At 38.6% G+C, this 17,521-nt stretch overlaps 1 protein-coding gene across 1 annotated transcript in view; it reads left to right on the forward strand.

The window, feature by feature from the left end:
- LOC109916915 (serine/threonine-protein kinase MRCK alpha-like) overlaps positions 1 to 17,521 on the forward strand; it is a 323,123-nt gene that overhangs the window by 209,099 nt on the left and 96,503 nt on the right. The window contains exon 21 of the mRNA XM_048596650.1: positions 8,806 to 8,882. Within this exon, the coding sequence (XP_048452607.1) occupies positions 8,806 to 8,882 (77 nt within the window). The remainder of the gene's footprint in view (positions 1 to 8,805; positions 8,883 to 17,521) is intronic.

Raw genomic sequence — 17,521 nt, forward strand, 5'->3', positions numbered from 1 at the left:
CAGGCCAAGCAGCATCAGAGGAGCAGGAAGGCTGATGTATCGGGCCTCGACCCTTCTTCAGAAAGGGTTTCTGAAGAAGAGTCTAGGCCCGAAACATCAGCCTTCCTGCTCCTGTGATGCTGCTTGGCCTGCTGTGTTCATCCAGCTCTACACCTTGTTATCTCAATTATTCTCATTTTTTGGCTGCCTCAACACTTCGCGACTGTATCAGTGTGATCCTAATGAAGTTTGAATGTACCCTGTCAAATTAGCACCTGTTTATCATTTAATTCCTTCCCCCTGTGCAGTAAAGTCAGCACTAAGTGTGACTTTTAGATGAGTAAGGGAATTCTTGATCTCTCTCTAAATATCTAATTTTGTTACTTAGTTTCGTATGGTCTTTGTCATTTTTCCCCCCTGTGCCTGGGGATTCACTAATTAAGAGGATATAATTAGAGATATCTCTTGCAATTTGAACCTCTACCGGCAGATGCATGACAAATTTTAGGGAAGGAAGTGCTCCCTTGCATAACAAAAGGAAAATAAGCAATTAAATTAAATAATGCAGTAGTTAATTGAAAGATTAAGGATTGCAGACAGATTGTGTGCCAAGGCAGTAGAATGTGAGAGCCAGTATGATCCAGGGCAAATGCAACTGCAATAAGCATTCACAGCTTAAGCAGCCACCACTCACTCTATGAACACTGCAACACATTAAAGAGGAGTTCACTTACCTGGACAAATCATTCCAGAAGACTGTCACATCCTTTAGGATAGAGTATTCTGATTTAGTAAAAAAATGAAAGAACTGTGGATGCTGTAAATCAGGAAACAAAACTGAAATTGCTGGAAAAGCTCAGCCGATCTGGCGGCATCTGTGAAGGAGAAAACAGAGTTAATGTTTCGAGACCGTTGACCCTTCCTCAGAACTGGGACATTTGCTCAGGATTGGAGAGAAACATGCAGTAATGAAGGGGAGGATCAAGTCATCATTGTCCATGTAGCTACCAACAATATAACCATTTTTTTTTAATTAATTCGTGAAATATGGGCTTCGCTGATAGTAAGGAAGGTGAGTGGCTTGGAGGGGAATTTGCTGATGTAGACATTCCCATGTATCTGCTGCCTTATCCTTTTTGAAGGTACTGATCACAGGTTTGGAAGGTGCTGTCTAAGGAGCCTTCGTGAGATGCTGCAATGCATCCTTTCCATGGTATACACTGCTATTAATGTTTGGTGGTAAAGGAAGTAGATGTTTGTGGATGTGGTGCTAATCAAGCTGGCTGCTTTGACTTGTGTGGTGACAAATGTCTTGAATATTGTTGGAGCTGCACTCATCAGGCAAGTGGAGATTATTCCATTACAGTGTGAATTGCATCTTATGGAGGTAGATAGGCTTAGGGGAGACAGGAAGTGAATTATTTGCTGAGGGTTCCTAGCCATTGATCTGCTCTTGTAGCCACGGTATTTATATGGTTGGTCTAGTTTGGTTTCCAGCCAATGGTAACCCCCAGGACAATGATGCTTAGGGATTTAACAATAGTAACAGCATTGAATACCAACAGGAAATGGTTATTGGAGATGGTTATCACCTGGTGCTTGTGTTGCTCGAATGTTACTTGCACAACAACATCTCTACTTTCTCAGGAGGCTAAGGCGATTTGGCATGTCCACAAGAACTCTTACCAATTTTTATAGATGCACAATAGAAAACATTCTATCTGAATGCATCACAGCTTGATATGGCAACTGCTCTTCCAGAAACCACACAAAACTACAGAGTCATGAACACAGCCCAGTCCCTCAGGCAAACCAGCCTTTCATCCATTGACTCCATCTATACTTCCCGCTGCCTCAGGAAAGCAACCAACATAATCAAAGATGACTCACATCCCAGTTATACTCTCTTCCACCCTTTTCCATCAGGCAGAAGATATAAAAATTCGAATACGCATATGAATAGATTGAAGAGCGGCTTGCTCCCTGCTGTTATCAGACTTTTGAATGGACCTTTCAAATGTTAATTATAATCTCTCTCTCTCTCTCTTACACTCTCTCTCCACCTTCTTTGCAGCTGTAACACTGTATTCGGCAATCTGTTCTGTTCTGCCACCCTGATGCACTTTATATATGTTTTGCCTGTAGAGCACGCAAAACAACACTTTTCACTGTATCTCGCTACGTGTGACAACAATCAATCAATCAATCAATGAAAGGTTCAGATTCCACAAACACTACCAGTGTCATGGTGAGTCTGTCTCCTAGTTTGTACCAAAGATAGAGACGCTTGCAGAAAGCTACTAGTTTGTTAGCAACGTAAATGATGCCAACAGAGGCAGACTGGTGTGTGGTTTAAGAAGTGAAGAAATCCAGAAGCGGTTACTTCAGACAGAAAGGAACTAAGACTTAAAGAAGGCACTTGAAATAGCGGTCTCAGTGGAACTGGCAACCAAGAAGGCCCAAAGCTAAGTTCAGGCATGAGGACATACAAAACGAAGGCTGAGTTCACAAAATGTTGGCTGACATACGAGCACCAATGCAGACTCAAAACTGCCAACAGTATGGAAAAACAAGTCACAAAGCAAAAATTTGCTCGTAGAAAGAAGTTGTATGAAGAAACTGTGGCAAAAAAATGACACATTGAACAGGCATGTTTGAGGAAGAACCACAAACAAGACACAGGAAAGTTACAGAAACCAAACAGTTGGAAGAAAATATACATGTTACTAAAACAGCATGAGAAAAACATAGACTTATAGTCTGAAGAGGAGCTGTTATTAAACACACTGGCCATTGCTAGTGACACCAACCGATACTGGGTACTGAATGGCAAACCCTTAAGAATGGAGATGGACACCAGAGCAGCGGTTTCATTAATATCTAAAATTGTGTAATCGAAGCAACTGAGTCACATTGTGCTGCAACCCTCAAAAATTGTACTAAGAATGTACACCAGCAAAGTGGTGGCTTTAAGGTATTGTATCAATGAATGTTGAGTTATACAGTCACCTGAAGATTTGACCTTGTATATTTCCAAAGGAAATTTTCCAGCTTTATTAGGAAGAACATTGTTGGAGAAAATTGAACCCAATTGGACTGAAGTAAATCGCTTGTGAGATTCTGAGACTGATCTGTCACAAATGCTAAAGAAACATACCATTGTTTTAAATGGAAATCTGGGAAGCATGAAAAAGATCTCTGTCAAATTGATAATCAAGGATGAGAATCAAGTAAAATGTGGCAAGGTTAGATCAGTGCTATATGCAATCAAACCACAGGCCAAGGCAGAAATCAGGTGGCACGGTGGCTCAGTGGTTAGCACTGCTGCCTCACAGCACCAGGGACGTGGGTTCAGTTCCACCCTCAGGTGACTGTGGTGTTTGTACATGCTCACTTTGTCTGCATGGGTTTCCACTGGGTGCTCTGGTTTCCTCCACAGTCTAAAACTGCGCAAGTGAGGTGAATTGGCCATGCTAAATTGTCCATAGTGTCCAGGGATTCTAAGAAATCAAACCAAATATGAATTGAACCAGGATGACACTTTACTAAGCCTTCCAAGTAATCTACTCGAGAAGATCGACCGTGACTACTACACCTGCGACATTGGAGCTTTGACTACAACCTTGAAGTAAAAGCTTAAGGATGATGAAGCTCATCGGCATTGTGAAATTAACAGATCAGATACAGCAATACAGTAGGCAAAAGGATCCACTCTCCTTCAACCTAGCGCCAAGTATGAAATAAAGCATTGTGCTCATTATTCAAAAACTTGAATAAGACAATAGTGGAAAATGCACTTGTGACATTGGAGGGCAACAAACCAGTGCTTCCTTGAAAGTTAATGCCCTTTTGGTACAGATGTTGGAAGTTTGAGTCAATAAATGTGGTGCTAGAAAAGCACAGCCAGTCAGATCACATGTGAGGAGCAGGAAAGTCAACCTTTTGGGTTGAAACCCTGAAACTCTCCACTATTAGTCTCTATCTGCTGCTGTTAAGCCAATTATGTATCTAATTATCAAGCTCACCCTGAATCCCATGTGACTAACTTTCTTAATTAGTCTACCATGCAGAAGCTTGTCAAAGGCTTTACTAAAATCCAAAAAAACAAAGTCTACTGCTCTGTCATCATCAACCTTTTTAGTAACTTCCTCAGAAAACTCAATCAAGTTTGTGAGACATGATTTTCCTCACACACAACCATGCTGAATATCCCTAATTATTTTTTGCCTCTCTAAATGTCCATAAATCCTGTCTTTTATAATCATCTCCAACAATTTACCCACAACCGAAGTCAGACTTATAGGTCCATAGTTCCCCGGTTTCTCCTTACAACCTTTCTTACACAAAGGTACAACATTAGCCACCCTCCAGTCATCAGGCACCTCACACATAGTTATAGATGATGCAAATATTTCTGTAAGGGGTCTCGTAATTTCCTCCCTTACTTCCCACAACATTCTGGGCTACATTAGATCAAGTCTCAGAGATTTATCCACCTTTATATTCTCTAAAACCTCCTGAATTCTTCTTCTGTAATGTGAACTGTTTTTAAAACATCAAAGTTAATTTCTCTGCATTCTCTAGACTCCATTTCTTTCTCCACAGTAAAAACTGACATGAAATATTCATTTAATATCTCTCCTATCTCCTGGAGTTCAACACAAAGACAACCTCCTTGATCTTTAAGAGGCCCTACCCTCTCTCTAGTTACCCTTTTACTCTTAATGTATTTGTAGAATCTCTTTGGGATTATCCTTGACCTTATCTGCCAGTGCTTTCTCATATTCCCTTTTTGCCTTCCTGATTTCTGTCTTAAGAATGCCCCATACTCTTTATATTGATTAAGAGATTTAATTGAACCACGTTGTCTATACTTCAAAAAAAAATCCCTTTTATTCTTGATTAAAACCTCAATATCTTTATTCATCTATTGCTCCCTAATCTTACCATCTTTACCAATCACACTAACAGGAACAAAATGCTTCTGAACTCTCACCATCACACTCGTGATCGCTTCTGACTTGTCAGACGTCCTTTTACCTGTGAACATTCTACTCCAATCAACTTCTGAAAGTTCTTGTCTCATACCATTAAAATTTGCCTTATTCCAATTAAAAATTTTAACGTTTATGGAAGGCTTATCCTTTTCCATAGCCGTTCTGAAACTAATAGAATTATGATCGCTAGACCCAGAGTGTTCCCCCATTATTACTTCAGTTACCTGCCCTGCCTTATTGCCCAAAACAAGGTCTAGTTTTGCTCATTTTCTTCAGCACATTTGACAAATTCTTCACCATACAAACCTTTAACACTATGGTAGCCCCAGTCAATGTTTGGAAAATTAAAATGCCCCATTATTACAACCTTATGCTTACATATATCTGAGATCTCCCTTCAAAGTGATTTTTTTCTTACTTGTAATTTCTACTCATATATTTTCACTGGACAATTTTTCAGAAATATCTTCCCTAGTTACAGCAGTAATGTATTCCTTAATCAAAAATGCCATCTCCCTCCTTTCTTGCCTCCTTTTCTATCCTTCCTATAGCACCTAAGACCGGGAACATTGTGCAGCCAGTCTTGTCCATCTCTCAGCCAAGTTTCTGTAATAGCTATGTTGTCCCAATCCCATGCTCTTAAATATGCCCTGAGTTTATCAGCCTTACCCGTAAGACCCCTTGCATTGAAATAAATTCAGTTTAATTCTTCAGAGTTACTCCATACTCTGATTCTCTTGTCTTTCTTTCCTAATTGATGTGCTCTTCTCACATTCAGAACCTACCCCGTCAATCCTTCCATTTACACTGCTAGTTAGAATTCCTCCACTCGCCTTCTCTAGCAGTATAAAGCCTCCCTTAATAGAATGAGCAAACCTCCCTGCTAAGATATTGGTCTCTCTTGAGTTTAGGTTAGACCCATTCTTTTTGAACAGGTCTTTTCTATCCCAAAAAACATTACAATTGTCCAAAAACCTGAATCCCTGAACAATATGCCAATTCTTCAGACATTGATTTATCTCCTTTAACCTTTTCTTCCTTGCTTTGTTTGAGTTTGGCATTGGGAGTAAACCAGAAATTACTACTTTTAAGGTTTTATTTTTTAATCTTCTACCTAATCTCTTAAATTCACTTTGTACTGCTTTAATCTTTTCCCTGAAAATGTCATTCCTACCAATATGTACAATAATTTCTGGCTTCACAATCTCACCTTTAACAATATGCTTGAAACATTTAGAAATGTCCTAGCACCGGAAAGCAACAAATCATCCTGAATTTATGCTCACTGCCACAGAATTGCCTGTCAAACCCCTGACAAGAGATTCCCCTATAACAATAATTCAATTAAATTTTGTCAAACGCTGTCTAACATAAAAATCGTTCCAAGTGTCCAATAACTGACTTGCTGCTCCAATTTCAGCAGAGAGACTATCCCCTTCAACTGTTCCAAAAACTGAATATTTATTTGATAGAGGAAGAGCCACTGGAGACTTTTGAACTACCTTCCCTGACAGTCACCCATCTATCCGACTGATCCTGCTGGGCAATAACTTTACTAAATCTACTAGCCATCTCACTGTCTACATTATATATGGCCTTAATAACATTAAGCCTAAAATAAAGGATGTTTCAATAACACCTTATATATATATATAAAATAAACTACTTTTCATTTACTGCATAAAATAATGTTAAAGTGGAATAAAATTAAATATATATCAAACATATAAAAATTAAATAAAATCAACTACTCAGCTGATTAACTGAAAAAACCATTACTTTTCAATAAATTCATCGAAGAAGAAAAGTCTTCTCCAGAGCTGACCACGTGCAGGACTCTGCGGAACAAAAACACAACTCCTTATTTTTAAAAAACTCTTCAGTTTTTTTCAAAAAAAGCCTTTACAGTGTAAAAATAAACCCTCTAAAACAGATATAGAATTTTTCTAATTTCTGAATTAAGAATAAAAACAAACCTTAGCCATTCACTGTAGACCCTTAAAAAAAAAGTTCTTAAAAAAAGTCCATTTTAAAAATCTTGTTGTTTTAACTGCTGCGGCTCCTAGTCCTTCTTGAAATATAACATACCCCCTATTTTATATTGTTTTTCACTGTTCTTCCAAACAAAGTCACCTTACACTTTTCTGCATTGAACCTCATGTGCCACCTATCCATCCACTCTACTATCTTGTCCATGTCCTTTTGGAGTTCCACATTATTGACTCAGTGGGCTGAATAGCCTACTTCTGCTTTTGTGTCTTATGATCACATGACTCAGTGTTGGATCCTAAACATTTTATAACTTGTATAATGAAGAAACCAAAATTATGGTTGCTAAATTTGCAGTTGACCCAAGGGTGGGTAGGAGAGTAAGTTGTGAGGAGGACATAAGGACGCTACAAAGGTTTAGTGAGTGGGCAAAGATCTGACAAATAGAGTATAAAGTAGGAAAAAAATGAAATTGTCGATTTTGACAAAAAAAAGTCATATTATCAAAATGATGAGAGATTGCCAAGTTCTGGCATACAGAGGGATCTAGTCTTCCTAGTGCATGAATTGCAGAAGACTAGTATGCAGGTACAGCAAGTAATCATGAAAGCTAATGGAATGTTATTGTTTATTGTGAGGAGAATTGAATGTACAAGTAAGGAGGTTACGCTTCAGTTATACAGAGTGCTGGTGAAACCATATCTGGAGTACAATATTAGTCTTTTTATTTAAGAAAGCATATAAATGCGATGGAAGCAGTTTGGAAGAAGTTTATTAAACTGATACCCGAAATGGGTGTGTTGCTTTATGAGGGAAGTTTGGGCTGGCTGGGTGTGTGTCTGCTGGAATTTAGAAGAATAAGAAGCAATTTCATTGAGGAGTTTGGCAGGTTAGATGTGAAAAGAATGTTTACTTTCATGGGAGAGCCTAGAATGACAGATCACTGTTTAAAAGTAAGCATTTAAGACAGAGACAAGGAAAAATATTCTTACAGATGGTTGTGAGTCTTTGGACCATTCTTCTTCAAAAGGCAATGAAAGCAGAGTCTTTGAATATTTTTAAGGTAGAGTTAGATTCTTAGTGAACAAGGGGGTTAAAGGTTACTGGGGGCAACTGGGAATGTGGAGAAATCACATCAGCCATCAACTTATTAAATGGTGAAGCAGGCATGAAGTGTTTGATTGGCCTACTACCACTCCTAATTTGTACATTCAAATGTTTGTTTGTGAAAATGACATGTTTTGGGAAGTGGAGCTTCAATATCGCTGAAGAGAGACATTTTATCAAAGTATTTGTTTTGCACTCAGCAGGCCAAACAAATTTCAAATAATCACAATGATTCATATAACTTATGTGACAACGTGGCTCTTTCTTCAGCTATATTCATGAATTGGACCCTATTATTTACTTTGTAATATTGCATTTTAATCCTCAAGTTTTTCCCTTGGCTAGCAAATCTGTGACAGGTGCGTATTTCAGATTATATAAGTTTTATGACAATCTTTTTGATAAAGATCTGATTCTAATCTGCAGTGATCCTGGATTTGCGGAAATAGTCATCCATCACCCCTTCTCAGAATGGAAGAAGGGTCTATTCAGTGTTAAAATGTTACAGTTAGACTTAATTATTGTTTATGAGCATTTTAAAGTTTTGTTTTCTTGTGGAGGGGTGATATTTTGCAGTAATTGATGTTTACATGTAGAGTTATCTCTTTAAAAAAAAAACACCTCAAACATGTTATGGTGTTCACTCCCCCTTGTGCAGGCAGATTGGTCCTCCAGAAGAAGTGCAGGATAAATATTTCCTTGAGTTTAAAAGAACTTGCTGCTGTTTTTCTAGGTGTAAAGCACCAAGACTCACAGAATTCTTTCTTGGCATTTTTGAATACACCTGCCTCTCCTCTGGATCAATTTGAAGTGAGTAAAATAAATTATATAATCACTTACTATGTTTGTGTGCAATTCTGTTTTCCCCTTTCCGAAAACTCCCTTTTTGGTGTTTACTTTACTCGGTTAATTGTTGTTGCTGAGTTGCTGAATGAATGAGTGACGTTGTTAATAAGTTAGCTCTAAAATATTAATTGATCATTTTTAATCTAATTTCTTTCCCCTCTCCACACTGTCTAATGCTTCTGTTTCACTATTGGGATAGGATTCTCTGTCTTCTTCTTCTTCTTCATTGGTTGACTTTTGGAATGATGTAAGTTCAGAAGCTTTCAACCAATGAGCCCTTTATAGGGGTGAATTCATTGGTTCAGGTCAATAAAAAAAATCATTGTCTGGAAAATACAGTCAATTCACAGAAGTCCATAAATGTTCATCAGCAAACCTATACTTCCCAACTTAAAAGTATGTCTTCGAAGTGGAAACACCAACATGTACAGGACTGCAGCTCATCTCACAGCTGAACCTTTGGATATCATAAGGGGGCTTGTGACAGAAGAGGGGAATGGTTTCAGAGAGCAAAATCATCAATATTTGCCATGCTCAAATCATAATAATCCAATTCACACCTACTAACCTTGTTCTTGACAAATGTAGGAAAGCTAAAGCAACAAGGGATGGGCAATAAATCCAGCCGCATTCCAAGAACAATTTTTTAAAAATAGTGGCCATTATTCTGTGAAGTAAGAGAAAAAAGTATTGCAGAGAGTAAAACATGGAAATGGTTCTTTTCCCTATCGAGTACAAATTCAAGAGTAACATTTGCATTGATACATCATTACTTGCACATATACTAAAGCTAGACAGGTAATGTCAACAGCCTTTTTTTACATCATATTTACAAGACATGGAAAATCAGGTAGGACAATTCTACCTGTAGTAATTACTGACCTGGTACTTAAAATTTACAGCGAAAAATTAACTTAATTAGTTTTGAAGCAGCAACAGCAATCTGGAGGACCAGTGCAAAGGTCAAACCAGATTAGCAGCAGATCATTCCAGACATGTTAAATCTGTTTAAAACACTAGTTTACTGTCAACTGGAGTATTGCACCTGGTTCTGGGCACCACTCTTCAGAAAGAATGTGAAGACATTACAGACAATACTGAAAAGATTCATGAGAATGATTCAGTTGAAGCTTTGAAAAGGAAATTGGATCATTATCTGAAAAGGGAATTTTTTCAGGAGGATAGGAAAATGCAGAGAAGTAACTCTGAGTGAATTGCTCCTTCAGAGGGCCAGAATAGACACATCAGGCTGAATAGCCTCCTGTGCAGTAATCATTCTCTGATTCTATGCTCCATCCAGTCTTCCCCGAAGCAAACACAATGGAAGAATGTTAAGCAAATAAGAATAACATAAGCAAACAATCTTAGAAACAACATAATATTAGAAATAAATTTTAACCGAAGTGAAATTGACTGTATTTTGTTTCTAAGATCCTGTGTGTGTGACCATCCTGTAGTGTTTTAGCTTTGTCTTTTGTAGTCTATTGTTTTTAATAAACGCTATGTTGATAGAATAACTAAACTTGTTTTGAGTTACAATGGTAGTAGTAATGTGCAAATGAACAGAATTCAAATAAAGGGTAATTGACCTGTAAAGCTAATTCCTCCTTTGTTTGCTGATGCTGCCTGGTCTGCTGAATCTTTCAGCTTTTATTTTAGATCTGTTGCATCTGCAGAATTGTGTTTTTCTGCAATATATATATTTTCCTTGGATAACTGTCCTTTTTAAATGATTCCCTCGTATAAACATGATGTATTGATCCTTGATCTTGGGACACTGTAAACCTCTAATGGTAATGTGTCTGATTTAACTGAATAAAAGAAAAGTCACATTATAGGTGAATAAATTAGGGTTTTAAATATTAAGAGGAAGAGTCAGGACAATGACTTGATCAGCTGACGGCCTATACTACGTACTTGTAGTGTTTCCAGTTAGTATAATCTCTAAACTCCAGTCATCTTTAAACTCCACTCTGTATTTTTCGGAATATCTCCCAAAACTCAGCATAACGAAGAGGTATTGTTGGTGAGGAGAATGCAGTTGTTGTTGAATGCAGATCAGCTGTGCTTAAGGGAGTTGGGAGTGATATTTGAGCATGGATACAAGATAGATTAACACACATGAAGCAAACAGTAGGCATAAACAGAGTAATTTTAAGCTGGCAGACTAACTAGTGGAGTCAGACAACACCGGGTTATAGCCCAACAGGTTTATTTGAAATCACAAGCTTTCGGAGTGTTGCCCCTTCATCAGGTAAAGTGATGGTGTGTGATGTGGGGAAGTGAGAGTTTATTCAATTCAGTTGAAAAAGGGAAAAGCTGTTTTTGAAACAGGAGTGAAACTTATAACTATTGATGTTCAGAGGGACGTGGCTGTGTTTGTACAAGGAATGCAGAAAGTTGCATTCAGGTATAGCAATCAATGAAGAACGCAAATGGCACATTTACCATTATTGCAAGGGGATTGGAGTACAAGAATTAAATGGACTTACTACAATTATATAGGTCTTTGGTGATCCCACACCTGGACTACTGTGTACAGTTTACATCTCTATATTTAAGGAATATTGGAGTAGGTACAGGGAAGCTTCACTAGATTATCACTGGGATGAGAGGGTTAACCTGTAATCAGAGGCTGACTAAATTCGGTCTATATACTCTGGTGTATGAGAGGTGATCTCATTTAAATACAGAAGAATCTGCAAGGACTTGAAAAGGTAGTAGCAGTGGTTGTCTCCTCTATCTGTAGAATTGAGAGAACAGTACAATCCTAGGATAAGGGGACAATCATTTAATTGGTTGAGATAGCATGCTGTACTGGCCATGTCATCTGTTCCTGTCCTATCCCTTATGTTTTTATGTTACCATTCAAATTAAATTAAAGACTAGTTAAATATTAAATCCTGCACTTCTGGGAAGAGGCTACAGCTTGGGCGCATGTTTTCAGCATTCTGAGATGAGAAATCAACTAAATAATTTTCAGTGTATTGTTTGGCAAAGTACCTGGTTGAGTCCTGGAGGACATCATTCTTAGAACTGGGTCTGTAGCAGATGGTAAGAGAACCAATAAAAGGAAAAAACATGCTTGTCCACATCTTCACGAAGCAGCCTGCTGCAGATGCATTTGTCCATGAGAGCATCAGTAAGAGTGACCACCGCACCGTCCTTGTGGAGATGAAGTCTTTGTGTTGAGAAACCTTATATTGTATTTTGTAGCATTGTCACTTTGCTCAATGGGATGTACTTGAAGCTTCAAGAATGGGCATCTTTGAAGTTGTGTGGGCCATAACCATCAGGAGAATTGTACTCAACACAATCTGCATCCTCAAAGTCTGCCATGTACCCTACTCAAATATTGCCATTGTGCAGGAATAAACACTTATTCAATGAAGAGTGCAGGAGGGCATGCCAGGACCGGTATCAGGCAAACTTAAAAATGAGGGGTAAATCTGGTGAAGCTACCAAAAATACTACTTGTATGCCAAACAGCATAAGCAGCAAGTAATAGAACAAATCAATTCCACAACCAATGGATCAGATCTAAACTCTAGTGTCCTACCACATCGAGTCAAGAATGGTATTGGACAGTCAACTCACTCAAGGCGGAGACTCCATGAACATCCCCATCTTCAATGAGAGGGGAGTATGGTCATCAAATCAAAATATAAGGCATTTGCAAAAAACTTTACCTAGAAGTGCCAAGGTTCTGAGCGTCAGAGATGCCAGTCTTCAGCCAATTAAATTCAATCTGTGTGATATCAAGAAATGACTTAAGGCACTACATACTGGTAGGGTTCTGGACCTTGACAACATTCCGGCAGTAGTCCTGAAAACATGTGCTCCAGAACTTGCCACATCTGAACCAAGCTGTTCAGTACAGCTACAACACTAGCATTTACTCAGTAATGCGGAAAATTGCTGAGATGTGTTCTGTACACAAAAAACAGGATAAAGCCAACTCAGCTAATTACCACACCATCAGTCGACTCTTGATCATCAGTAAAATGATGGAAAGTATCACCAGGCAGCACCTGACCTCATTATAACCTTGGTTATAACATAGACAAAAGAGCTGAATGCCAGGGTGAGAGTAACTGCCTTTGACATCAAGGCTATGTTTAACTGAGTGTGGCATCCAGGAGGCCCACCATTACTCAAGTCAATGGGAATCACTGGAAAATCTCTCCACTAGTTGTAGTCATACCTACCACAAAGAAAGTTGGTTGTTGTTGTTGAAAACCAGATATCTTAGTCCATAGATGTCATTGCAGGAGTTCCTCAGGGTGATGTCTAAGGCCTAACTATCTTCAGCTGCTTCATCAATGACCTTTTTTCTACCATAATGTCAGAAGTGGGGATGTTCACCAATGATTGCACGATGTTCAACACCATTCATAACTCCTCAGATACTGAAGCAATCTGTGCATATATGCAGCAAGATCTAAACAACATCCAGCTTTGGGCTGCTAAGTGACAAGTAATATTTGAGCCATATACGTGCCAGGTAATGACTGTTAGCAGGGTTTACCATTGGCTAGAAACTGAACTGGAATAGCCATATAAATACTGTGGCTACAAGGGCAGGTCAGAGGCTAGGAATTCTGCGGTGTGTAACTTACATCCTACCTCTGTAATACCTGTCACCATTTACAAGAGAAGTCAGGAGTAAGATGGATTACTCTCCACATGTCTGGGTGGGTGCAGGATGTCACTTTTCGAGAAACTGAACTGGATTAGAAACTGAACCGGACTTGCCATATACATAAAACAGCTGTAAGAGCAAATCAGAGGTGAGTAATTTCCCAAAGCATATCTGCCAAATACAAGCCACAAATGAAGAGTGTGATGGGAATACTTCTCACTTACCTGAATGAGTGCAGCTCCAACAACACTCAAGAAATTTGAATTAATTAATTAAACCTCTGTTGTTCTCCCTGTATCACTAGTATATTCTATGATGAGGATCTCCAGCAAGAAGATGTACACAATATTTCAGGTATGGTTTCACCAAGGCTGTATACAGTTGCAAGAAAACATTTTTACTTGTGGACTCAAAGCAGCCCACTTAATTGGTGCCACATCCACAAGCATCCACTTCAGACACTCAGTGGCAGCAATGTGTACCATCTGCAAGGTGAGACAGGGAAGCAGTGGCCTAGTCGTATTATCACTGGATTATTAATCTAGAAACTCAACTAATGTTCTGGGGAGTAGGGTTCAAATCCCACAATGGCAGATGGTAGAATTTGGATTCAATAAAGAATCTGGAATTAAGGGTCTAACAATACCCATTGTTGATTGTCAGAAAAATCTATTGGTTCACTAATGTCCATTGGGGAAGGAAATCTGTCATCCTTACCTGCTGTGGCTTATATGTGAATCCTGAGCCACAACAATGTAGTTGCCTCTGGGCAATAAATGCTGGCCTAGCCAGAGACGACTTCGTCCTCTGAGTGAATAAAAAAAATGCATTGCAGAAATTCACAAAGGCTGCTTAGGCAGCACCTTCCAAACCCATGACCACAACTATCTAGAAGGACATGGGCAACATATTCATGAGTACTCTACCGTATGCCTACAAGCCAATCCTGACTTGGAAATAGATCACTGTTACTTTAGTGTTACTGGGTCAAAATTCAGGAACTCGGAGCCTATCAGTGTCTATCTACAGCACATGAACACCAATGATTGAAGAAGGCGGCACGCAACCATCTTTTCAAGGGTAGCATGAGTTGGACAATAAATGTTAGCCCAGTCAGTGACACCCACATCCCACGAATGAATTAATAAAAAGTGCCATATTCAAGCAATAACTTACCCAGGCTTTTCTGACAGCACCTTCAAAGTCTGTGATCTCTACCTTCAAAAAGGACACAGGCAGTAGATGCATGGAAACAGCACCATCTGTAAGTTCTCTCCAAGCCACTCCCCCTCTTGATTTGGAATTTTATTGCCATTCCTTCAGTGCTGGGTCAAAAATCTTGAACCCCTTTCCTAATAGCACTGTGGCTGAATACATACCTACTTCTCAAGGATTGCAGTGGTAAAAGAAGGCTGCTCAGGGTAGGGATGGACAAAAACACCAACATATCCAATAATGTCCATATCCCATGAACGAATAAAAAAGTTCTCCTCAAAATGATCCCACTATCTACGGATTATTCTGGATTACTAAACCTCTGTTGCAGTCCCTCTACAGCTAGTATATTCCATCACAAGACTCTCCAACAAAGAGACAAAAACTACGCGATATTTCAGGTAACGGTCTCACCAACGTTTTATACAGTTGCAGGAAAACATCTTTACTTGTGGACTCAAATCCCCTTGTGATGAAGGTAATACACTATTTGCCTTTCTAATTGCTTGCTGTGACCAGAATTCTAACTTCTGATAATTCATGAAAGTTGGCATGCAGGTGTAGCATGCCACTAGGAAAGCATCTGGTCTCCATTTTAAGGGAATTCGAGTGCATAAAGTGTCTGTAAAGGAATAAAGGTTCTGTTTGTTCTGTCACACTGACACAGGAACTAATTTGTTTATTCTGAAAAATATATTGGAACTGTGATTGGTAATAGATTGTAGTTTCTTCACAATATCAGATGTTTGTGTTACTGGCCTACAGTTATTTATTAATAGGATTTTATAATGCTGTTATTGTTGGATGTTTTGGTGACTTGCATTTATTAAACGATGGGTTGAGAGGCTGGCCAGAGATAATTATGTGATTTTTTTGCTAGCAGTTATTACTGAATGTTTGATTGTGTAGCCTGAGGCCGTTGTGGGATATGAGTCACTGGTCTGTAGTTATTGTGGAATGTTTGAGTGACTAGTGTCTAGGTATCTGAGAGGTACACATTACAAGCTGCTTCCCTTGTCTTTTAGTTGAGCAATTCTCCACTTTTTTTTAACAGAACTTACAACAGTGAACACTTCAGCTCCTTGTCCTGATGCTTTTAATTCCCAGTCTGCTCCCATGGCTTCTGTGCAGTTCTTCCTAAGCTAATTATTCTACCTAACTGCTTTCTACCTCAAAACTTTCTGAAAACTACAGATTTTTTTTCCACTAGCTACAGGTCGGAATGAATCTTCCAGTTACTTTTCTGTCACAAAACCGAAACTGAACTGCATAAGTGCCAGCAAACACACAAACAAGAAAATGTTCTAACCTTACATCCTGTCACCACAATGACATGGTATACTAGGAATGATTCAAACAGTAATACAAACTAATTATTTTACCTTTAACATAATATTGCAACCCATAGGAATTATGTATATTTCAACTGGATGTGATTGCCTTCTCTGCACACCTCCAAGTTCCATTACAAGCTTGGTGATAGATAATTTATCGTTCAAGTTTTTTGCCATTAACTCTGACCTTGCACAATAGTTTAGTTTTTATGCTGTGGTTGATTACAGGCTTCTTTGAATTACATGTACTTTAGCATTGCTTATATGTTTCTCAGTAATTAATTCTGTAATTGTTAAAAGTTATATTCTAAAATATATCAGCCAAGAACAATATTTTTGCATGTATGATTTGAAACATCTGCGTCAAATCTCCCTTCGACTTCTCTGATCCATGGAAAACAGCCCCAGCTTTTCTTGCCTGTACGTGTAACTGATGGAAAAGCATTGCCAAGGTGTTAACATCATCATCCCTTTAATGCCATACCTGGAATTGGTCACTTTATTAGCTGGGATTTAACATATTTTGTAAAATATCAACATAACCTGCTCACTTTATTAAGCCACCCTTCTATTTATAAAGCTCAGAAAACCAAGTATCCTGTTTGCTTTTTTAACAACCTCCACCTATCCTACTACCTTCAAAGACTTGTTAGGATGCCCCTCCCTGCTCTGTTCTTGCATCCCCTTTAATATTGTACAGTTTAATCTAGATAATCCACTTTATTCTTCATAGTGAAAGTGCCTGCCCATTTTACTATTCTGACTACTACTGAAGTTTTTTACTACTCTCCTTGTTCTTTTAACCATTTTTTTTTAATGTGTATCTACTAATGAGTGTCTGGGATATCAGCCTGTGGTTAATATATCTTTAAATGATGCTCCTGCTGTTATTATTAGGTACATCACTTTGTTTGAGGTTATTCTCAGATGCTTAAATGGTCAGTGGTGGTCATCAGATGTTTTGAGCAATCGGCGATGGTTATCGGGAGTTTTGATCAGTCGATGGAGGTTATTGGATGTTTTGAACATCAGTGATGGTTATCGGATGTCTTGAGTAGTCATGGTGGGTGTTGGATATCTGAACAATCAATGATTGCTATTGGATGTTTGGAGCAGTCAGTGGTCATCAGATGTGGTCAGTGGTGGTATTAAATGTTGGATTGACCTGCGGTTACTATTAGATGTGGGATTGACCTCTGGTTACTATTAGATGTGGGCTTGACCTGTGATTATTATTGAATGTCGGATTAACCTGTGATTATTATTAGATGTCGGGTTGGTCTGTGATTATTATTAGATGTCGGATTGGTCTGTGATTATTATTAGATGTCGGATTGGTCTGTGATTATTATTGGATGTTTGCACGGCCTGTGATTATTATTGAATGTCGGATTGGCCTGTGATTATTGTTA

The sequence above is a fragment of the Rhincodon typus genome, chromosome 5 (assembly GCF_021869965.1).
Source record: "Rhincodon typus isolate 14 chromosome 5, sRhiTyp1.1, whole genome shotgun sequence".
In the NCBI taxonomy this organism is placed as follows: Eukaryota; Metazoa; Chordata; class Chondrichthyes; order Orectolobiformes; family Rhincodontidae; genus Rhincodon; species Rhincodon typus.